We start from the raw sequence: 23,851 nt of genomic DNA, 5'->3' as shown, positions 1-23,851 counted from the left end.
GGGCTGCCCAGGCTGCTGCACAGGGAGCATGGAGAGCAGGTGAGCAGGTGGGCTGTTGTAGTGCATCTAAAAATCTTGGTATCTCCCAAGGGCAAAACTCAGCTCTGTTTTGTGTAATGTTAATTCCTACCTGAGAACCTTCTTTCTCTTCCCCCTTCCCATTGGCTGTGACCTCCCTGTATCCCCCGCTCACCCCTGCCCCCTGGGATAAGACCCAGGGCATTTTGGTCTCTTTCTTGCCCCAGATGGATGACATACAATAAACTCAGGATTACTCCAGCAAGTTTGGGCCTCTTGTGTCTCGATACTTTGAGTCTGTGTTGTATCCACTCCAGGACCCCCTCAGCCGCCTGTGTCCCGAGACTAGCGGGGCTCTCACCACAGGGGGTGGGACAGAGGGGTCCCCCTGAGAGAAGGATTACAGCAGTGGCCTGGTTCCCCTTTGCCAGGACGGTGCTCCCTTCTCCCTGAGAAGCATTGGGGATGGTTGTCCCCAATTGCTGGTTGGGTCCCCAGGCCTTTCAGGAGGGTTTCCTCTGTAAAAGGGACAGAGTCCCCAGGGGCCCCAGGCTGGTCCTGTCCAGGCCCAACCAGGGATGTTGCACAGGGCCTGCAAAGAGGGTGGAGAGAGACCAGAACCAGGCCAGAGCTCCCCAAGCCCCCCTGCAGCTTTGGCCATGTCCATTGACATTCTGCTCCAATGGTCTTACCCAACCCCCTTGCAGTGCCCAGTTCCCTAAGGCAGAAGGGGATCCCAGCACACCATGGAATGGTGATCTCTGCTTCCTTCTAGATTGGAATTGTGATATGGAGTGTCTGGAATCCCTGGCACATGATGGTTTCAGATCCATGGAAAATGCTGGAGACAAGTTCTCAATGTCCCTTTTGGTGCAGAATAGTAAGTGTCAAGGTGGCAAGAGATCACTCATGTGCCATTTCCCTTAAGAGTCTGAAGTTTGAAGGCTGCCCTGCTGCTGCTTTCACTGTATGCAGGGCTGTTTCCCAGCCTGGCCTGGCTGCAGCTTCTCCCCAACCACTGCAGGGAGGCATTTGGCATCAGCTGACAGTGGGCCAGCCACAGCAGGCCTTGGGCCACCAACAGTGTGCTCTCGGCTACCAATAATACCTGTTGCCTATGGGTAACAACCAGAGGCAGTTTTCCTACTGTTTTCCCTTCAACAGGAAGGGCTGAACATTCTTCCCATGCCCTGTCCCATCCTTTGCTCTTGATTTTCATACTGCTGGGTGCTGGCTGAATATCTTCAAAACCTTTATAACTTTGCATGTTTTACCCCACCTACTAGGCAAAAATAAATAAATAAATAAAAATTTCTTCCATTTAGATTTCATTTTTACTGTGGTTGGGCCGCTCAAATTTGGAGCAACTCATTTTCCATTTCCCTTTTCCTTCCTATCTACAAAAAGTTCATCTGTACATGCAAATCAACAGAATTACTGAGATTCACCTCAAAGCCCAGAGGAGAATCTAGCACAAAATATTCTCCCTGTGTGCTGCCCAGCAAGAAACATTCAGAGGAAAACACAGTGGCAGCTGAGGCTCGTGGAGCTCCCAGAATCCTGAGCCTGCAGAGGAGGCAAACACAGCCTGGCAGTGGCTGAGGAGACTTCTCCTCACAGACTCCTCTGCATGTGTGTCCCTTCAGGAGGGGAAAGCTTTTAAACCTTTGCCTTACCTTCCTCCTGTGCTAGAATGTAAGGCTTCTCCTTACATTTACAGAGAAAATACTGAGCTACAAACAATTCTCCATTCCTCACCGAAGCTACTCATGTGCTCAACTTCAACAGCAAAACCAAATGTGGTCAGAAATTCCCCATCAAAGCCCATTTGCAGAGAAACCTCACCATATGTCAGCAAATATTTATTAACACCAGTGCACGCAAGAGATTACTCCTTTTTTGTCCCAGAGAGAATATTAGAACCATTTGCTCTTGACAGGACTCCTTGGACAGCCCCCAGAGCTGGCTCTTCACCACGCCTTGCCTGGGCTGTTCTTGCAGCCTTGTAGCACCACCTGACTTTGCCACCCTGTCTAGACCTTGGGCACGGCTGGTGCCACAGTCCCCTCTGGTGCCACAGTCCCCTTTAATGCCACAATCGCCTCTGGTGCCACAGTCCCCTCCTGGCTCGTGGCATGTCCCTGCTGCTGGAGGAGCCCTGCTCGTGCTGCTGCCTGTGTTCAACCAGGCCGGGGTGCTACTTCCCAGCCAAAGAGAGACTAAAGTCACTGCTTTGGGCAGCTCATTGGAACGAGTTTAGCTCTTCCTCATCTCTATCACAGACCTCTTAAAACCCACATAGCAACAGCATAAAGTCACCTCATCTACAGAGGTGAGGAGGCCTGAGCGAACAGGTCAGCTTTCAAGCACACTGGGTTTTTAATTTAGTGGAATCATTCAGTCGTTCACAAGCCTTAATTGTCAAACTGGACTGTGTCATGCTCTTGTCTTGCTCGTGTTGAAGAGGCGCCAGGGAGAAATTAGTTAAGAAACCAGAAACACTGGGGGCGCTCAGGCTTGGCTGACAAACGGAGCAGGGTGGCACCTGCCCGCTTTGCCCACACCCCTTTTCCTGCCGGACGAAGGCGGACGCGGCTCCGCTGGGGGCGAGCCGGGCGCTCCGTGCGCGGCGTTGGAGCTCCCGGCGGCCCCGCCCGGCTCGCCCCGCCCCGCCGCGGGCCGGGCCCGAGCGCTGGGCCGGCCGGGCTCTCAGGATGCTCGGGCAGCACCGCGGGCGCTCAGGATGCTCGGGCAGCACCACAGGCGCGATGGAGCCGCCTGAAGGCTGGGACCCCTACGGGCGGCCGGCCCGGCGCACGCAGTGGCTGGTCAGCGCCCTCGCCTACCACTACGGGCTGGACCGAGGCGTGGAGAACGAGATCGTCGTGCTGGCCACCGGTCTGGACCAGTACCTGCAGGAGATCTTCCACCACCTGGACTGCGCCGGGGCGGGCCGCATCCCCGGCGAGGACTTCCGCACGCTGTGCCAGGTGCTGGGTCTGGAGGAGGCGGCGGAGCCCGAGGAGTGCGCGGGGCTATGGGACGGGCTCTCGGCCGAGCTCACCTTCCGCCAGTTCCACGCGCGGCTCTGCGGCCACTTCAGCACCCGCGCGGGGCCGCGGCTGCCGCTGGGCCGGGAGAGCGAGCACATCGAGACCCAGATCCGCCTGCGCAGCCCCCGCCGCCGCCGCCGCCGCCGCGCCGAGCCCGGAGCCGCGGGCAGCGCCGAGCGGCCGCCGCCCGGGCCCTGCTCCCGAGAGTGCTACGAGGAGATCGTGGCGCTGGAGCAGGCCGAGGACCGCATCGCCAAGCTGGAGGAGGAGAACGGCAGCCTGCGGGAGCTGGTGGAGGACATGCGGGCAGCCCTGCAGAGCAGCGATGCGCGGTGCCTGGCGCTGCAGGTGAGTCCGGGGCGGCTTGGGATGGCCCCGGGTGCTTCAGGCGAGATGCTGCCCTGGGAAAGTCAGTGTTTATAACCCCTGCACCTCCAGACTCAGACCAAAGTTGCTCGTTCATCCTGGGCATTAACGTTTTAGAAGAGTTTAGTTACAAGGGAGGCTTTAAGGAGAAATGTATGGCACCAGTGTGCCATTAAATGTACTTGTGACGAGCACTGTCAAAAGTGTGGGGGAGTTCAGCTTAACAAACACACACATAAAATGCTGCTGCTTCTGCTGCACTTGCAGTCGGGATGTGCTGATACCATATGCTGGATATGCACCACTGCAGCGTTCTTCCTGAAGAAAGAACTTCTGGATTCTCAGCTGCACTAGCACATGCAGTGCCTCAGTCATAAGTGCCTCAGAAATATTAGAAGCATGTTTTGTTCAGAGTGTGATCATAAGAGTTCAGAGCTGGAACCAGTTCTGTGGGCAGGCTGATGAATAGTCTGGGGCTCCTCTGCAGAGGCCCATTAGTTCCTGGGCTGGTTTCTGCTGGTTCTGCTCTACTGGCTTGAGTGAAACACATATACACTTAACAGCAGTTCAATTACTCTGGCACGAAAAGTGTGGAACAGGCAGAGCAGTGAAGGGCAGCATGGACCAATTGCTCTGGCTCGCCTGACCAGCTCTGATTTAATACTAACACAGCACTCACAGAACTCTGCTCCACTCTGCTCCACCTGTGACACTTCCCCCTGCAGTAGATGACTGTTCCTCTTCACAATGTCCAGCAAGGCAGGTCAAGTTTAGGTCAGGTTTACCAGTTTCATCTAAAAAAGGGAAAAGAAATCAGCAGCAAACAGGAAGTCACCAGCCAGAGGTCCCAGGAAGAATCAAAATGACAAAGAGGAGAGCTCTGGAATATCCCCAGCTGCTCCCTGCTCTCTTCTTCTGAACACAACTTCATTGGAAGTATCTTTTTCAGCACAGGACTGAGTACTGACATAGTAATGACATTAAAGCTACACAGAAAGTTGTGCAATAATATAATAGTGAGTAGTTTGAAAATTAAACTTAGAGCTAGGTATTAACAACTACTTTCCAGAGATTGTTTCTTTATGTATTTGGCGAAGGTCAAGTAGGTTTAGTTGCTGATCAAAGCACAATCCAGCCACTCTCAGTCTTAATTAAAACATCAATTTCCCCCTGCTTTGTGCTCCTGGTATCTACAGGTGGGACTGCGGAAGAGCCACACCAGCCATAAAGAAGAAGGATCCTGCTTCATAGGGAGTAAGAGACCATTAACACAGAACCACTCCCAGACTGAGTGCCTCCAAAGTGTCCTGAAGGAAATGGAGCTCATCCGGAGCTCCAGGGATGGGCAGATTGAAGAAGCCATCAGGTTCAACCAGGAGCTGGAGAAGGAGCTGAAGAGCTCTCAGGAAGCTCTGGTCAGCCTGGAAGATTGCAACCGTAACCTGAAGAGAGAGCAGGCAGAGATGAGGAGGAAGGTGGAAGAAGCCAGACACGCTGTCCTGAACAGCCTTGGCAAAGTGAAGGAGCTGGAAGTGAGAGCTAATGAGGTGCCACATCTGCAGATACACATTCAGCAGCTGGAATCACAACTGCAGCACTACAGGTAGGTTGGAGTCTGTCAAAAAGCGCCTATAAAATCCAAGTGTTGGGACACAAGTGAGTTTGAGAATCACTGGTTGTGGCTTAGTAAATGTCTCCCAAACACCTTGTAAAATCTAGCCAGAGGGAAATTAGAAGCTGTTTATCCATTTTCTTGGTAGGGGTCTGTAGGAGATCTGGGAGCCTTCCAGACCAAAGTAAGGGTACTAATCTACAGAGAGCTGAAGTTGAGTCTGAACAGTGAGTCTGAACTCCTCAGACACACAACAACAGAACTCAACGTGCTAATGCTTCAAGAAAGCCCCAAGCCAAATTCCTGATGGTCCTTCAGAAACCATTTCCAATGTTCTCATTTTTTTCACTGCATTTCCTGGTCGTTAGGTCCCATCCCAAGCCAGCTGTAATCAGATGGCTGACACTCCATTTCATAAAAAAGCACTTCAGCATGTCATAGGAACTGGGGAAAAGTACACAAGGACAACTTCTGGCCAGTGGTTTTAAACTTGCTGTGACTTCATTGCTTCTTCACTGACAGGTAATAGAAGAGAGAAGCTGAAACATTCCTAAATCCAAAAAATAATATAGTGGGAATCTTAAACAAAAAACATTTCCCAACTAAACCTCTCTTTTATAATAACATAAACAAATCTTTCCAGAAGTCAGAAAATTGGTCATGTATTTAACAGTCCACTGCTTTTGTTGCTTTTTATCGCAGACAAAACTTGGACTCACTGATGGTTAGTTATTGTTAAGCATTTCTGCACAGGTTTCAGAATGACCTATGGAATAAAATCTATTTTCTATTTTCACTGACCCAAAGCAAAACCATTATTAATAGATACATTTTTACTTACACTACTAAATCTGGTATTTTAATAAATTGCATCTTCTGAAGTCCTTGCCTCTTCCTAAACTCACACTTCCTCTGTTTGCTTATAAGAAGAATTCATAGCGAGTTATTTGTGGCATCATAGCTATTGTACTGTTTTATGAAGTGAGGAAATTCTAAAAATAACCATTTTACCTAGTGTCTAAGTATTGTGTATGTTAATACTTGCATGGCTGCAGAAGGCCGAAGAAAATAAAAGCATTTATTTAAACATCTGTAGGATTTAAAAAAACCCTGCGAAGGCACGTAATATGAGATTCAAGATGAGTGTCAGGGGTCTCTGGATGAATGATACAACTCCTGGTGCTAAAAGGGATCACAAAACTTGTCAGGTCTGTCACGTTCTCCTTGGCATAAGCACCAAAGATTTAAGATGAAGGATAAAAAAGATACCTTGAAAGAGGTTAAAGGCAATAAGCAGTGTCCACTGGCCTTGCAGAGCAGGAACTTTATGGGTTACATCAAAACAAAGAGTGTGAGTTTAGAAATGTAAATTATATGTTCCTTGTAAGATTACCTTCATTTGTAATACTTAGGTTTAAATTGCATGCTAATCTCAAGTGAGTGTCAAGCTCAGGAATGGTGCTGGACTGACCATTTGGGAACTACACCCCTTTTTTAGCCCTGTGGCACATTTAGCCAAGGCCCAGGGCAGCTTCCATCCTTTGATATTCTCTGTTGGCCATAAAGCACCTCCCCATCCATGTCACAGAGCTCTTGGTGTCAAGAGTTTAACTTAGAGATGTGTAATGATAATAATGGTGACTTGCACACCTGTGGGCATACTCCATAACACATGGGATCCCATCACTCCTCATGTTCCCAGAGCATCACAGGGGTGCCCAAACTGGCAGAAAATGGTGAATGAGCAGTGCAGAGCTGTGTGGTTTTAAAGGTGGGGAAAGGGTTCAGCAGCAGCTCTGCCCCACACAGCCCTGGCTGTCCCAGCTGGTCCCACTCCCTCTGCTTGCTCACACTGGTGCTCAGGCAGCTGTTTGTCACCACTCCAGGGAGCAGTTTCCTCCTCTGCCAGGTGCCACACAGAGTTTGTATGCAGCTCTGGATTTGGCAAGAACTAATGCTACAAGGTGGTGGTGGAGAGGAATGGGGGGGAACTTGGGTGTTCTGCAGAAAGCACTGACAATTGCAGATATGTTTCCTGATAATTCACCTTCACTAGCTAGGTGAGCCACAGGTTTCCTCCACCTAAAGTCAAGTTTCTTCCAGAGAGGATCATATTCAAGAATGAGTCCAATCTATGAGCTTTACACACTGCTCCTTCTTTATAGTTTCCTATTTCTAAAGGAAATTATTTCTTCATTCAGGTTAGGATTTTAAAAGCTCTTTTAGCTTCTGCATCCTTCTTCTAGACCTTCCTCTGATACCAACTTGCTATCATTTAGTTCTGGAATCCCAATCATGACTGTAAGTTATAATCCCTAATGCAGGAAACAACAGTTTCCATTTAGTAAAGAAAGGGTTTAAGGACCTGCAAGTGATTAAACCTTGTCCTAAATTGGAGTGTGTCATTATAATCACCTATTCCTTATTTAATAGTGCAGATTCATATTCCTGACAAAGTGTATGACTTAAACATGAACTTCTTCTGAGTGCACAGCTTCCCCTGCCAGGGTTTGAAATGTCCCTGTCACATCATTAGCTTCCTAAACCTGCCTAGCTGACCAAATAGTTCATAGTTCTTTTCTTCAGGTGCCCATCCTAATATCTACTGTGATGAACGTGTCAAGTTTCTGTCTGGACTGTCAGCTTTTACTGTTTAATCCCTGTCATGTCAGTAAGTCAGTTCAGACACTTAAATGGTAAAATCTCAATTTCTTACTGAAAGTTCCATTCATTCCAAAGGAAAAAGACATGACAAGAAATTGTATACTTATCATTGGTATTATAGAAAACTGTGTAATTCCCAGTGCCTGATTACAGAAGAGTTTAGGAAGTTGGGTAAGTGCCATTTTTATGCAGTGCCCAGGGAGTTACTCCCAGAGGACAAATCATTAACAGCTATTCCCTAAACTCCTTTTTTTTCCCCCACTAAGTTTTGCTCCAGCACTAGGTGACACCACCCATGTATTCTAATATAATCCTATGATTTCTAAGTATTGTTTATAAAAATACACATTAAAATGTTACTACAGTAAAAATTTCACATTTGCTGCTTCTTTTATCCATTAAGCCATTTGCCCTGTCAGAAAAGGAAATTGGACTGGTTTGACATGGATTGTTCTTGCCAAATACGAGTTGGCTCTGTTTTCTATACTACATTGGAGGTAGCTTAGAAATTGACCACTTTATAAATTGTAATAGTCTTTTCTTTTTTGCTTTAATAGCACTGAAGGGGATAGAACAATTTAACAACCATGTTTTTGATCCCAGTGTAACAAATAAAAAGAAAGGTTGTTTAGAATTGAAATCAACTTCATAATAGAGATGTTCACAGAGGGTTTATGTTGCTGCATCAGTCAGCAGCACAGTAATTACATAGGTCAGTGAAGGAGGTCATAAAATACCAAAAATTCTTCCCATATGCATGGTCTGTCTCCCAAATTACTTAATTATCCATCAGCATTTCTATGTGCTAATGAGTAGGAATCCTTTTGGCATGGAATGCAGAGAGGTTTGTTTCCTCCCATTCTCCCGTAGATATGAAGACTGAGGCCTCTAGCATAATTTTCTTAATTTATTTATATCATCAGTGTCAATTTGTCTAAAATGTTATGCTTTAGGTCATCTTATCCTGGGAGTAGTTCAGTTTTTTTCTTTCAGGAGACAGTGCCCTGATCTTTTCAGTAATTTCTCAAGTTATCATTCAGTCTGCAAAATAGAACAAGATGGACCAAACAGGTTGAAATCAAAAATCCAATAACAGGAGAGAAATATGGAAATATTCCTAGCTGATACAGAATCAGTTCCATTAAGTGAAGAAACAAAAGCCCTAGAAAGGAAACACTAATACACAATAGAAGGTGTCTGTAGTAGATTATTTCCTGTCAGGTTGATAATGGTTTCTATTTAGCCACCCTAGAAATGTTCTTCTACTTTAAAAATTAGACAATAAAGAAAATCTGGACAATTTTTGCTTGATTACTGTCATCAATACCAGCTCCCTGTTGTTGTTAGGTGACGGGCATCTTGGCAATTTGTTCCAGGTGGCACCAAATTTGAGAGGAGGCTGTGGGATTGCATGTGCTAGACAGATCTGCAGGTGATAAAGACATCCTTGGACAGGAGCAGGGACTGATGGCACTCAGGGAACTGAGCTCAGAGAGTGAAATGAAATGTTAAATTTGCAGAGCCTCATCTGTAAAAACACTCAGATTCTTCTGGATGAACTGATGTAATCTCATTTTATTTTCTAACTTTGTCTGGAGCTGATATTGTTTTCTACTAAAGGGTGTAAGGAGTTTTGTATTACAGAGAAGTCTGCCAAAAACCACATGGCTTCAAGTTTTGGAAGAAGTTAGCTGCAGCAGGTGAATATATTCCATCATATGAAGCATAGACTACTTGTGGGTCTCTAGTCATGGAAGACTCAGAAGCTAAGTAAGGAAATCAGATTACTCTCATTGGGAACCCTTTGAAGGAGCATTTTGATTTCACAAGAAGGGATAATGGAATGTATTGTTATTTATGATAGAGAGAACCATACAGAGCAATTTAAATAGATTAATTTAGCAGTGTAGAAAATGTATAGCATCTCTTTCTTTGGAAGGGCTGCTTTTATTTTAAATGCAAGAGTATTTCAAAGCTAATAATAATAATAACAATGAGAGCAAAACCTTGACTTCAAATCCAATCACATAATTGCAAGTTCATTTATCCCCACTGTGCTGTGACACTGGAAGTGTTGCCACTTTCCTGACTTTTCCCATGCTGGGCTCTTATTTACAGTGTTTATTCTTGGGAGGCTTTCCCTGGCTTGTCCCTAAATCCTCCTTTTGTCTGCCTGGCCGTGTTTGCTGTGAGGGAGCGAATCGGTGGCAGCACAGTGGCAGTGCCACACACAGGGACATCCTGGCTCCGTTTGCTGGCCCTCAGCAGCCCCCAGCTCATCCCTTCCTGGGGATGGAGGGGTGGAAGTGCCCAAAACCAGAGCCCCAAGGCAGTGCCCGTTCTGTCACCCCATACCCAGTGATCAGCTGCCTTTCCCAGCTGCCTTCTCCGCCCTTCTGTGCATGGTTTGGATCATGCTAACTCCTCCTACACCAGAGGGATTCGTTTTTGCCAAGGGGATGGGATGTGGCAGCCAGTGTTTCTGCAGCTTTTCTTCCCTGAATGAATGCCTGGAAATTCAGGCAGCAGCTTGGTGACAGCTGTGCATATCCCTGCTCCATCTGCCTGCCCTGACTCTCTACAGTCCTCCCAGTAGCAGACTCTCTTACAGCACCAACTTTGTAGGTGATCAACAGATTACCTATCTTGCCTTATGCTTCCCCCCCCAAAAAAAAGACTGATTTCACACACAAACATCACTTTAAAGAAAAAATGTACTTATCTACTCCTTTCAAGAACAAGCTGGAGTCCCCATGAGAGGCTGTGATCCTCAGAAAGCAGAGCTCCCAGTCCAGAGCCACTGATTTGGGGTTACAGCAAGAACCAACACCAGGCGAGGTTCCTGGATCATACCCAGCCCTCAGCCACACTGTAAATACCCTCGTGTTCCTCAGGACACTGCCAGGAGCAGAGGCACCCAGGGGTAGCCTGTCAAGCAGCATTTAAAGCTGCATGGACTCTGAGGAGGCTGGGACTGAGCTAATCAGTGTCACTGATGTGAGGAAATACAGTGCAGGCAACTCCTGCACTTCTACTGACACAAGGCAGTTACTCAGCAGCCCTGCAAATATTTTCTCTGTTTGGCACTCCTGCTGAATCACTGCCTGTGTTTGCTGTGCTGTTCCCTTCCCTTCCTTCTCCTGGGTGTCCTTTCAATGTTGTCAGTGTCTCATCTGCCTGCTTAGCAGCATGATTAAAGTCCAGACTGATATTTGCCTCTCTCATGCCTGGCTGGGGGTATCCCTCTTTGTGGTACTCAGCATGTTTCCCTGGATTTGCCTTGGGAATCTGAACCTCAGCTATTCAGAACTGCAGCCCCTGAGAAAACCTAAGGAAAACTTAGCAGTCACATCCTAAGGAAAGTGAAAAAGCCAGGAAAAAAAAAAGCTAGAAAAGGATGTCCTGCTGTAGAAGTAAAACTCAGGTTAAATGGATCTGGTCTTACAGATTTGTGTCCTGACATAATCCCAGACTGAAATTCAAAGACTGATCGAGGTTGTGGGGGAGACAAGGTGGGCAGGAGGAGAAGGTGGTCAGTGTATCTGCTTCAATCCTTCATTAGAGAAAAGAGATACCCAGGTATATCTAGTTCCACCTTCCCTATGGCAGAGGATCTTTAAGACCACCTAGAGTTCTGAAGATTAACATCCCTTCCAACCCAAACCACTCTCCAATTCCCAATTCCAGACGTGAAACCTGATCTGTGTGCTCAAGTCTAGCAGCCTGAAAGTTGTAAAATGCATCAAGAGACTGGCTCTAGCTCAGAGACCATTCATGGTCTCTGAAAAAAGAATTTTTATGTATTTTTATAGCTTTTCATAATACCCATCTGAAAATCTGGCAAATTCTGATAAAAATGAATAGGTATGTGTGGCCTTAAGGGATCACAAAGTTAAAGCTCAGCACAGAGACTGAAAACATAAAACATGGACTGAAGCTAGACCATTATTGCAGGTATCTGTATCCCAGGATCTGCCTGTGTTCTGGGCACCATTCCACATAGGAATGTACTTTAGAAAAAAAGAAATGGCCAGGCAATGGGACTGTCTGTGGGTTGCAATCCCTCCTTGTTCCAGGAGAAAAACCTTCCCTGAAGGCTGCCTGAGCTTGGAGTGCAAATTGCCACCACAGCACCTATCACCCCTTTTGGGAACAGAGGTGTCGAGTGCTGTGGATCAGATTTCAGTGGAAAGACCCCAAACCCATCAATAAACCTCCAGAATGAAAATCAGGCCTGTGCTTTGTTTTGTGCAGAGCCTCTGCTCACAGCAGAACGTTTCAGGGAGGCTTTATGGTGTCCCATTAATCATAACACTGAAAAATCTGGTACTCCCTGCACATCTGCTCTGCTTTTCCCCTCTGCACTTGACCCCATCACACATCCTTGGCGTGAGTTCACACAACGTCAGAGTATCTGGGGCTGCACAGGGTGAGGTCAGCCGAGTTTAAAGCAGCTTTGGCAGGTTTAAGCCAAGCTCTGAGTACAGCATTTTCACTCTCCTGGAGCTGGCAGGTGTGAAGGGCACTGCTTGGCACAAAACTACACGAGGCAGAAATAGGAGCAACCAGAGCAAAGCCAATGCTTATGAGAATAGCAGAGGAGGAGGTTTCTCTCCCCATTTCTGTACCAGCAAACAGGCAAGGGTGGCACTTCCAACCAGAGTACATCTGTCACATGGAGCATCACTCTGCTGTCACCACGAGCCACCATCACTATCTGAATGACATTAATAAATTACATTTCAAAGGACACTTTAACATACAAATAAGAAATAAAATTAAACCATTCACTTTAGTTTCTTGTTGAACAGGCAGTTCTCTTTGCTCCAAAGTATTTTTTCCAAAAAAAAAAAAAAAAGAAAAATATTCCAAATGTTATAAGCAATAGTTGGGAGACAAGCTGGTCCTTAGAGTCTGAAATGTCTGTGTGTCCATTAATGAATGTACATTATCCTGTTTAACTTCTAATGCTGCCCACATTCCCCAGGAACAATTCCTTCAGCAGGGAAAAAAAAGAGTAAGAAAACCAAGAATAAGAATGTTCTCAGTTTATTTTGTCAGTAAAACTGTGTCTGCACTTCTGGAGCCCTGGCTGTGATATTGCTGGGTAAATGCACTGACTTTGAACAAAAGACCTTTCAACAGAGCCAGGGGTTGGGGTCTCTCAGAAAAGCTGTTGCAGGTCTAATCCCCACCAGGGCACAGGAGAAATTTTCCTCTATGGGCTGTTTTAAGCTTTTTATTTAAGGAACTTTTATTGATGCTAGGCTGGCAAGTAAGTGCAAAATGTAACTGCACATGCTGCTCTACTAAAATTTATGTGTTTTTTTGGGTAGGTTTTGTATATGATGCTAAAATCTATCCTTAGAGCACTTTCCAAGTGGTCACAGACCCACAGGGAATGAAAAAGAATTTGATTAAAGCAGCCTAAATGTGGATTCCAGAGTGATTGCTCAGGAAATGACCCCCTGCACCAGCTGAGATGGGTCTGAAAGCAAGCTGAGGTCTGCACTGGCAGATTGTGAGATTTGATTTGGGTTTTATACATCTTGTAGAAGAAAAGTCAAATGTGTTGCCTCGAAATGATGTTACTCTGATTTCAACAGCTTTTATAGAGTTTAGGGAATCTCTTAGGGAGCATCAGGGATAGTTTGGAGAGGTGTCATCACCCTCAGGTCCTGCTGGCACCTGCAGCCCTCGGGCACAAGAGCAAGGAGGTCTCAGATCTCCATCAGCCTCGGGAAGTGAGGAAATCAAAGGGGTCCATGGAAGATGCACCTGCCAGAGGCAGTACAGTCATTGTAATTATTATTTAAAACTAAGCAGGCAACACCTAACAACTGTGGGGAGTTGCAGGCACTGAACCCTTGGAAGGCTTGCAATGATTACACAGTAAATATATTTTGAGCTGGCATCTCATGGATGTTGAGATTTTTCTACATTTTCTCCTGCAATAATGTACTGGCATGAGAAGTCAATGAGAGCAGCAGCAGCAGCACTGTGGACTCTCTTCCCTGGTTTTGAAAACAAATACAGTTCTTGCAGAAGTAAGAGACCCCAGAACTTCAGATGTGATGGCTCTGCTGGGTTACCAAGGAAGGGAAGAGTTGGGGAACAGTCCTGAAATTGTCTCCATCGTAGCCATGGGTTGGTCCCAAGCAGAAGCACAGAGCAGACACAGGAGAGAAGCAGCTCTTGTTTAACAGCAGTTGCACCAGGAAATTTTAGAATATTCAACTGAGTAAGAGCAGACTGTCCATGTCAAATTGCACATGGGCAGAAAGGAGTATTTCTTGGAATCTTGCTCAGTCTTGCTGGGAAAACACAGCCACTGAAAGATCTCCACAGGATCCCATTGACTGGGCCTGACAAAAGGGCTGGATACAAGAAACTCCTTTGGAATAAAGGCAGGCCTGGAAGCTCTGCTGCAGGCCAGGGTTTTGTTAAACCCTCTCCCAAACATCAGTGATACACTCTGGAGTTGCCTTTGATCCTGCATGGCCTTTCTAGGGACTGAAGTAAACAGAGGGTTTAAGGGATCCTGGGAACTTGCATCGTGTCTCTCCTACATTGCTGTGGACCCAAGGGCTTAAATTCCCAGTATTCTGATAAATGTGTTTGAATAACAATCCTTGAAGCAGGTGCCAGCACTCTCTCTTTGAGATGCTCTGGGTCCCTTCTGGCACTCACACCTGGGGCATGACCTGGTGAAAAGTCATCTGAAACAGATCTGCATGTGCAATATCCTTGATTTCTGTTCCTAATGATGCATTTGGGGTCTAACTGGAGATCTGGGAAAGATCTGGCATTTTAAACAAATGCTTCTGCTGGAAAATCAAATTTATGCACCACTTGGGGTTTTTCCCCTGGCTTTGGCCGTTCATCAGATCTGGAGCCTGTCACTTCTCAAACCAGCATTAATAGTGCCCCTCACATCTGAAAGTAAGGTCCTTTCTGTTCCCAGAGGGATGAGACCCCCTGAAAATAAGCAGAATTTATCCTGTCTCTCCCAGCTCTGGGCAGGATCAGTGCAGTTCAATGAGCCTTTGCTAATGCAAAGCAGACTCGTGCATGCTCGTGGGATGCTGTCATAAATCCTTGGAGGCCATAAACCCACAGCTGGCTCAGTTTACTGCCAGCAGCCTTCTTTAATGGCCCTCCAGATATAAGATGTTTAATGTAGTCCTGCCCTGTTCAAGGAATTCCCAGCCCAAAAGGCAGAGCCTGGTAAATGCCCCCTTTATCTGCTCTTGCCAGGCTGATCACTGCAGGTGTGAAAATGCTCTCTCAGGGCACTGCTAGGATCCCATGGCACATCACAGGGCAGCAAACATTCCTGCAGTGAATGACTGCACTGATTGGTCTCACAGCAATCAGGAGCATTTTAAAGAACCATAAATGATGGTTTGGAGGGAGAAGGGTGCTCTGCTGATAAATCTCAGGCTTGACATTGCAACGATATTGCACTTTGCACGGACTGTATTGATTTTTTTTCCCCTTTTAGTTATTTAAGGTATCTACAGAAACCAAAACCAAGAAATATCTACATTGACTCCAAAGCCCTGATGCTGTTTTTTGAAGTCTCTCAGATGAAAGGGTTTCTTGACAAACACCAGTGCTTCCAATAAGTTTAGCTCAAGCAGCAAACCAAACCCACCAGGCGTTCTTGTGGGGCTGAGCTGAAAGGAGCCCAGAACTCTACAGCACATTGCTCCTGTTTGTGCTCTCACCTCAAAGGTACCCTCTAGCATCTCCAAAGTCCTCTGTACTCACTCTGATGGAAACTTCAGAAAATACAATATGAAATGTTTCTGTGAAATGCTGGGGTGTTGCTGGTATGGCTGTAAAAATCCAACCAGCAGCATTGCCAGCTGAGTGGAGTGGATAAAGGAGGTTTTGTTTCAGATGCTTTTGCATTGGGAGGATTTTGGGCTTTTATTTCATATATCTCTTGAAACACAGTGTGTCTAATTACTGAAGCCTAGCAGTGGAACTCAGAAACATCCTCTGCTTTCATTTTTTGCCATTTTCTGTACCTGAAATGAGTACAGAATATATTATCCCTAAGCTCTCAAATGCAAACAACACACTGTGAAAGCCAAGTCCATCTTCTTCCTTCTGATGTTTGGCTTTGTGAAAGGAAGAAAGTGATAGTAAAAGTAAAGTCAAATTTCCTTTGAAGGATTTACAATTTTTAGAGTTTCTCCCCTCAGAATTGTCATTCCACATGCTATATCCTCATTTTTGATGAGCCTGTGTCACCTACCTAATGCTTCACAGCCCAAGAGGATTCCCAATGCAGCCAGATACAAACTGGAACATTTTCCTAGTGTGGCTATAGTTGCCTTTAAGGTGGAGAGTTACAAATTTCTCCTCCCTTTTCAGTTCCCACAGTAAAATCTAGAACAACTCCATAACATCTGGAACTCTGTGGGAGTTTGAGATTGGATCAGAAAGGATCAGTGCAAAATCTCTAGAAGGTTTTAATTAACAAATATTTCTGCATGTCAGATTTTGTCAGATTTTATCCTGACCTGTCTTCCCTTCTCATGCATAAATCTCAGGGTTTGAAACTGAATTACAGAATGTCAAAAAGCCAAGGGTAAAGATTAAGTCTTATATTGGGGGCAAGAGCAATGGGATCAGCATTAGAAAGCTTGGGATCCCATCCAAGACTGAGACAGATGGGAAGTTTTCCAAAAGGTAAAGTGAAAATAGAAAGTATGGTGTAAAAACCCGGTTGCAGAAGTTTCAGTGCTGGTCACCTACTGTCAACTACAATGAAAGCTAAATATATTCAATAAATACCTGAGGTTTTAAATTCTGCTGCAGCCCTATGATGCTAAATTTAATCACTGTTTTTATGTAAGATAACTCCACTGGTATCACCTACTGCTTCAAACAACCACATTTATTTTAAGTCTTCCTCCTAGTGCTGATCACAGAGAGCTGCTGGGGACTGCTTCCTGTTTTTCATACAGATTTCCCTCTTTTCCTGTGGAAATCTATTGAGGAAGCTCTCTGAAATCAGGAGGAAGTATCTGTTTCTCAATACCTGTGAGTGTCCAAAGGAAGGGTCTTTGCCCCCTGTGGGGCTCCTGGGGAGGGCAGGGGCTGCTTGTCCCCCCAAAAAGCTGCATTCCCTCACTCACACACAGCTGGGATCCTGCATGGACAGGCTCCAATAAAGAGGGAAAAACTGCAACCAAGCATTGGGTTAGGAATTTTTTTTTAAAAGAGGGAGAAGCAAGGAGCCAAAGCTTTTTGTTAAAATATTATTGACTAGGAAAACAGGAATCCTGATTACTCAACTTCCTCATGAGGAATTTTCCTATAACTGTGACCATCTCTCTCCTCCACCTCATTTAGTAGCTCTGCACTGCAGCCTGTAAGTTAATTAGAGTTTAACTCAAATTAAACTGGGTTTATGTCAATGAGATGCCATAACTGGCTAAAATTATGCACCTGCTTAAGCGTTCTGCTAGGAAAAAGTCAATATAAGTTTAAACTTTGATAAGTTTAAGTGAATTTGATGATGAATACAACACAAACCTGCTTGGGTTGGGGTTCATCAAAAAACAGGAGGTGCTGCTGAGACAAGCAGAGGTGCAGCCATGGAGAAGGGAGAGGAGTCAGAGTGCTGAACACTGCTGGAAATCAGTTCTCATACCCAGGGAGCAGCTGCAAATGGTCACACTACACTCCTGTCAGTGGCTTCTTCACCTCCCAATGTTTCCTATTCAACCACATCACCAACACAAGAAAAAATAGAAGTTGCTAGAACTGCAGCCAAAGCACAGGTAGGATCCTAATAAATGCAGAATCACTAGGCAGCATTTTCTGATCTCTTGGAACTGGCAAATAACTTAGAAATATTTGCAAAGGAAAATAGTGGACCCTGAGATTGGCTCGGTTGGTCAGAGCATGGTGTTAATAATGGCAATGTGAGTTTGATCCAACTGGGCCATTCACTTAAGATTAAGCCTTGGGGGTTCCTATCATTTCAGAATATTCTGAGTTCTGGGAATCAATTCAGGAGTTACTTTTCAGTCACCTACCAGAACAATACTTGAAGAAGGCAGAGCAGAAGGCTGCTGTCAGGAAACCTTAAACTTTCAAAAGGCATCAAGACAGCAGTCACAGAGCTTGACTGAAGGAACATGCAGAATTATAGAGCCTCTGGTGGGGAACAGCAATCTCTGGAGCTCTGAGGATGTTTTCATGAAGCAGTAAACACAACGGGGTGAGGTAATTGTTGCTTCCTGATGCAGGATCTGAGGAGTGGAAGCTGTGCCTTCCCCAGGTCCCCAGCAGGCAGCTGCTGCCTCTGACACCTCAGCTCAGCTCTCCTGGTGCCTCCTTGTCCCTCTGCACGGACAAAGCCCTAGCACAGCTCTCCTGGGGAACCTGCAGGCACCAAAACCCCTTTACAAGCTGGGAATACCCAGTTTGGATGCAGAACTGATGCTCACAGCTTCTCCCCTCCAATGTTCCTGCCGGATTTTCCCAAATGCTCAGAAGACCCAGTCAGAAATAACTCACAGCCAGCTGAAGGCACAATGTTTGCTGTTAAATGAGCCATCTTTCTCTGCTGTCTCTCCAGATCCACGAGGCTCTAAATCAGTGAGGTACTGAAATAAATCCTGAAGGAATTCAGGTGCCAGTGAGTAGGAGCTCTCCCAGTCTGTACCACACTCAGGGATAGCTGCAGTTCCGCAGACATCACAAAGAGCTTCGGCATGTTTTTAGGATTTCAGAGTGGAATTTCTGGATTTCTGGATCTGGGTGAAGTAGGATCTTCACCCAGGTTAGGTACTCTGTTAGGAAGAGCACTAAAAGGCTCCCTGGACATTGGATTTTTTTACTGACATACACTGCAGCACCCAGGAGATAAGGGAAGGATTGCTGGGGATTAAACAGCACATGTCTACGTGAAGGAACACATGAAGGTGAGGGTTGTTACACAGGCAATAGCAGAAGGAAATGATCCACAGGAGCACAGCTCTGCTTTCTCTGGCCTCTATGATTTATGCCAAGTGCTTTGATTAGAGCTGTCAGTGCTCAGAACACCACAGTATTTGAGTTACTAATTTTTGATTTAGGCTCTTGTCGCCCTGAGACTTAAAGCCTTTTGATAATGTTTTCATAGTTTTAGTTACTTTCCCATGAAAGTTCTATAAACGTGGGTTATCACATTCCTTCTAAGAAACATCTTTTGATGGATGTTTTGCATGACCAGGGCGCTTGGGAAAGTAGTAATTAATTATCCAATCCCTGGTGATTGTGGAGAATCTATAAATACTGGAGTCCGAGAATAAAGTAGCTTTTTCCTGTTCTAACACTGAGAGACATTCACGTGAATCATTTCAGGTCCTTTAGCAACAGGCTCTCAAGCATCTCTCTGTCAAATCCAAGTCAGGACACCAGAAGAGACAGAATTCTCCAAATCTGAGTTTGAAAAGCAGGAAGGACAAACAGAATGTATCCAGGGAATTCTGGCATGGGCATGTGGGGGTGTGCCCCTGTGTTTGCTTCCACATGCCTCTGTTGCTGTTCCTCATGGCCTGGGCTAAAAGCAGCTCTCAAACAATGCAATTTCAAAATGTGTGCACAAAGGTTTGTGCCCTCTCCAAAGTGCTCCAAGTCACCACAGGAAGAACAATCCTGCTGTGTGTGACAGCACCATTCCAGGATTTTCCTGCTTGTATCCAACATGCAGGGAGATGGAAAGGTTTGCAAGAAAACACATGGCCATCACTTAAATGATTTTTTTCTAGAGGCTGGTGATTTTGGCAAGAAAATGAAAACCATCAGCCAGTAACAGGAAACCTCCCAGGACTGCAACCATTATAGTTGGAGTTATAATATACTTTATAACTGCCCATATAAAGACAGGATATTTAGTGACCTTTATTATAGTCACTAAAAATTCATGCTTTGAAACATTTATCTTCAGTGCCTGACAGATCAAGCTATTTAAAAGCTGAGATTAAGCATTTGGATCAATCAGAGAAAGTTCCTTTGTAGGATTTCTGTTGGAGAGGAGCTCACAGCACCAACCAGAGACAATTTCTGTATTCAGAAAACCCACAGAGACACTCAGCTCCAGTGTGAAAGCATAATCTCAACAGTAAACAAAAAGTCGTAAATAATTCAAAAATGTGCACACCTAAAGTCTCTGATTCCCACAGGGAATAAGCCAAATCTGAAACCATTCTGAGTTCCCTGAACTCTGACAGTTTAGGTAAAATAGTACAAAAATAAAAACCACACCTCATTTTGATTAAAAACCACAAGTCCTACACTTTGAAAATAAAGTGTAGCTCTGAGTATAATTGTGCTCAGGGCAACGTACACACACAGCTGTTTGATCTGCTCCAAGGAAGTCTCTAAAATAGATGAGTTAAAGGTCTGTGAATGACAAGTTAATTATTCCTCAGAGTTATTTTCTGATCAGTCAGGAATTATTTAAGCCCAAGATCTGCTCGGCACCAGAAGCAGGTGGGTTTTCCTGCAGCTCGATGTTTCCATAACAATACCACAGAGCCAATTAAAAGCCAATTAGTCATGGACATTACTTGAAGGCCCAGTACTTTGCAAACTCTCCCCTCTTGTGTGTTGCTGTCCATTATACTGGGGATAAAGGCTCTGGGATGAATGGGGGCTGTTTCCCTGTCTCCATGGAAGCCTTGCCACGCTCACCCCACACAAACCTTCCCAGGCACCTCCAGCACCGCTTCCCCCTCTGATCTCTGCCCCAAACAAATGTGCTGTTTATTCACTCTTCTTCTCATTTATGGGGACCCATTTGATGCTGTATGAATAGCAATGAGGGAAGAATTAAACCTGTGTTTGAGAAGCAGTGAAGATTCCTGCTTCCAGCTCTTCCTCAAATCCCCTTTACCCACACCTGCTGGAAAGGATTTTCATGATACTTGAAAACTCTCCATGTTTTATAGGTTAAAATCTTAACCACTGCAATAAATATTCACTGAAATATCAGCATCTGTGTTATGTGAACTAACCCTAGAATCTGAAACCCAAACAATCTAAATTATACTGCAGCTCAAAACTGAGAACTGTCTGCTCAGACACCAGCTGCGGTGCTCAAGAAAGTGTAAAGGATTCCTGTAGAGGTACCAGAAAATCAGCACATTGCAGGGAAGTAAAATGCAGTATCCCTGTGAAAGGAATATCCCCCAGTAGCTGTCCAGGACTCTGAAACTCTGTGATGCTTCTCAGAGCCCCCACTCTGAATGTCCAGGCTTTACAGTGCATTTTCTTTGTGTGCTGCTCCAGAAGGATTTTTTCCAGAACTGATGATTGTCCAGGCTCCTTCCTGGGGATTGCTGTGTCCCTTGGCTTTACAGGAAATCCAGTTGTTGCTAAGCTGAATAATGCCATAAATTGCAAATTAAGCAAGACATTAGTTTTTAATGCAGTCAGCCTTACTCAAGGGGGTAAAGTAAGAGCTGGCTTCTCAGTAAGGTTTAGCTCAGCTTTTCCCCTACAGATGTTTTCAAATAGTGACTTCTGTTGTTAAAGCCATGATCTTGTTTACTCCTTCCAGTTTCACAGGCAATGAGGGAACTACCATTGGTGTGGCTCCCCAGGAGCAGCTGAGTTAAACAAAGCCTCTGCAATTCTGGTGTCCAGCGTGGCCTCAGCTGCTCTGTCCCTGCAGCCAAAGTCCCCTCCCAGCTGTGGCTGAATTTAAAGGCAGGAAGCACAAGATTTGTACAGCAAACTCACGTTACACAATTTGTGTCAGCAGGACCCATCTGCTGAGCGCTTTGGCTCTCATTTTTTGCTATTTAATGTGTTAAATAAAGGAAATATGCAATATTCACCAGAACAAAACTAATCTATAGAAGAACTTGTAGGGAACTGGGCAACTTTGAGGACTCCTGTCCCTCAGTTATTTGATCTGTGTCCCATCCCATGAAAGCCATTCCTTTAAAACACATAAATGTGATATGCCCTCTTTGATCTCAGACAAAGACAATTCCAGAGGAGGCTCTCAGCATTGCTGACACCTGTTCTGAGATGCTTTTCACCCTGGTTCCCAGGTGTGCCACCATTTCTGGCTCATTTTATTTGCCTGCTCAGGCTCTGGCTCTGCTTCATCCCGGCACTCAGAAGATATGGATCAAACTCCCAGACATTTCTGAGCCCATGGGAATGGCTGCAGGTGCCTGTGGCCAGAGCAGACTACTCCATAAATGTTTTCTAGAGGTCTTTGACCTGACCTCAAAGTTATGGGTACAGCTCAGCTCTTCTTATCTACAGACAGCTGGAACCCACCTTCCTGTGGTTGTCAGGGAAGTCACCTCAGGCTTGGGCTTCAGGTCGATGGCCCCGTTCTTCAGCGAGTCCCAGCAGCTGCATCCCACCAAAGCCCTGCTGGGCACATCTTGGTCTTCCAGATCTCCTGCACTCAGCCTCAGCCTGGTCTCTTTTTCAGGTGGGCAGCAGAGCGATGGCAGCGTGGCCAGCAGCACAGCCCCGAGCAGAGGGATCGCCGCTCCCCGGCCGGCACCGCCGAGCACGGTACCCACCCCAAACCCCAAACCCCAAACCCCAAACCCAGCCCTGCCACACTCAGCTGTGGTGCCAGCAGCAGCAAAACTAACCAGAGGTTAAACCAGCACACCACAAACCAGTCCTGGAGATTCTTCAAATCCCAGACCTACATAAAACCTCATAGCCCAGATTTCCACTTCTCGCTCCCCACGTAATTTTGTGTTTAATGAAAGACTGAACTTATCACTTAGAGCTATGATTTAAAACAGCTTTTTTCCACATGAGTCATCCCACCAAAACTTTTTTTCCTGGCTTAGAAAGTATAAAGATTTCATTTCTTCGTAAATAAAAATACAGAACCTCAGCGAAAATAATTTCCAAGGAAACAATTTGCAGTTAATATTCTGTACAGCCACGCTCCTTGGAAACATCCTGGCTGCTCCAGTGACTCTGGAAAAGCCCAAACTGTTTAGCACATGTAGCACCAACAACTGCCATAACATTGCACACTTTCCCTGCAGTGATTTATTTTTTTGGGCACATCCAGTTCAAAGACCACAAAAGCACTTATCTGACAATAACTCTGAGTTACAAGACACCTTTACTGCAGACTGGAGAGCTGTTTGTTGTGATAAAAAATTGGATTTTAGGTGTGTGTTGAATGGAGCTGGCAGGCAGCTTCTTAGGAATGTTAAAAACAGTGACATGTAAACACAATTAACACTGAAGCATGTTCTTCATCTGGCTAGACTTAGAAAGTAAACCTGCTTTTACAAATGTTTTTATCCAATAACATATTTTGCCAGATCAGTTTCCACATAAAATAACATCACCTGTATTTCAAACAGCTTTTTAGCATAATGTTTTCATACAAATAAATCATGGGGTTATAGATTCTGAAACAGGGAAAAAATGTTCCATCAAGTAAAACAGGATTAGTTAGGCAGAAAAATCTAACTCAGAGAGATGAACAGGTAGAAAAAATTGTGCACTCAAACAGTAATTTCCCCCTACAACAACTGATCCTTCAGACTTATCCTTACCTTAGGGTAACTCAGGAAAAGAAGGGAATTGAGGTGAAACAGCTCCAAGTTACCCACAAAAGATCACTGAAATGTTCCAGACTCCTAAAATAAGGATCCTGGCTGCAGCCCCTCCCAGGGCTGGTGTTTCTCTGGGGGGTTGAGCTCTCCCTTCTCTCTGGCTCAGGGTTTAGCTGGGGGTGTAGGGGTGCAGCTGAGGGCTCCCTGTGTCCCCGCAGAGGATCAGCTCTTCCGCTCCGTGGAGGGCCGGGCTGCCTCGGACGAGGAGGAGGAGAAGTGGGCAGGAGAGCTGGATCCCCAGCTGGAGCACGGGAAGAAGATCCTGGCCAAACTCCCTTGCTGTGGCAGTGGGTAAGTTTAATTCATTAATTAATGTACTTTGAGCCCTTTGCAAAGATAATTTCACAACATGTGGCTGCAGTCAGGAGCCTTTTGCCCATCCTTTGTGGCACATGGGGAGCAGCCTGCTGGATATTCCCACCAAGCCCTAATTAGTGTCAGCAAAGATACTCATTTGTGACCTGTGCTGCCAAGAATTCCACAGGAAAACTGGTTTTTACAAACACAGACCT

At 45.6% G+C, this 23,851-nt stretch overlaps 1 protein-coding gene and 1 long non-coding RNA gene across 2 annotated transcripts in view; one reads left to right on the top strand and one right to left on the bottom strand.

Moving 5' to 3' along the window:
- Positions 1 to 2,691: 2,691 nt before the first annotated feature.
- EFCC1 (EF-hand and coiled-coil domain containing 1) overlaps positions 2,692 to 23,851 on the top strand; it is a 31,934-nt gene continuing 10,774 nt past the window's right edge. The window contains exons 1-4 of the mRNA XM_015640532.3: positions 2,692 to 3,419; positions 4,634 to 5,040; positions 22,178 to 22,263; positions 23,498 to 23,630. Coding sequence (XP_015496018.1) covers positions 2,733 to 3,419; positions 4,634 to 5,040; positions 22,178 to 22,263; positions 23,498 to 23,630 — 1,313 coding nt within the window. The 5' untranslated portion in view covers positions 2,692 to 2,732. The remainder of the gene's footprint in view (positions 3,420 to 4,633; positions 5,041 to 22,177; positions 22,264 to 23,497; positions 23,631 to 23,851) is intronic.
- Positions 3,405 to 23,851, bottom strand: part of LOC107210152 — a 41,529-nt gene continuing 21,082 nt past the window's right edge. Inside the window, exon 6 of the long non-coding RNA XR_004499174.1 lies at positions 3,405 to 4,231. This is a non-coding gene — a long non-coding RNA (uncharacterized LOC107210152). The remainder of the gene's footprint in view (positions 4,232 to 23,851) is intronic.

This window comes from Parus major, chromosome 12 (genome assembly GCF_001522545.3).
Source record: "Parus major isolate Abel chromosome 12, Parus_major1.1, whole genome shotgun sequence".
NCBI lineage: Eukaryota > Metazoa > Chordata > Aves > Passeriformes > Paridae > Parus > Parus major.
The sequence above is the reverse complement of the archived record's forward strand: the minus strand, read 5'-3'. Positions and strand labels throughout refer to the sequence as shown.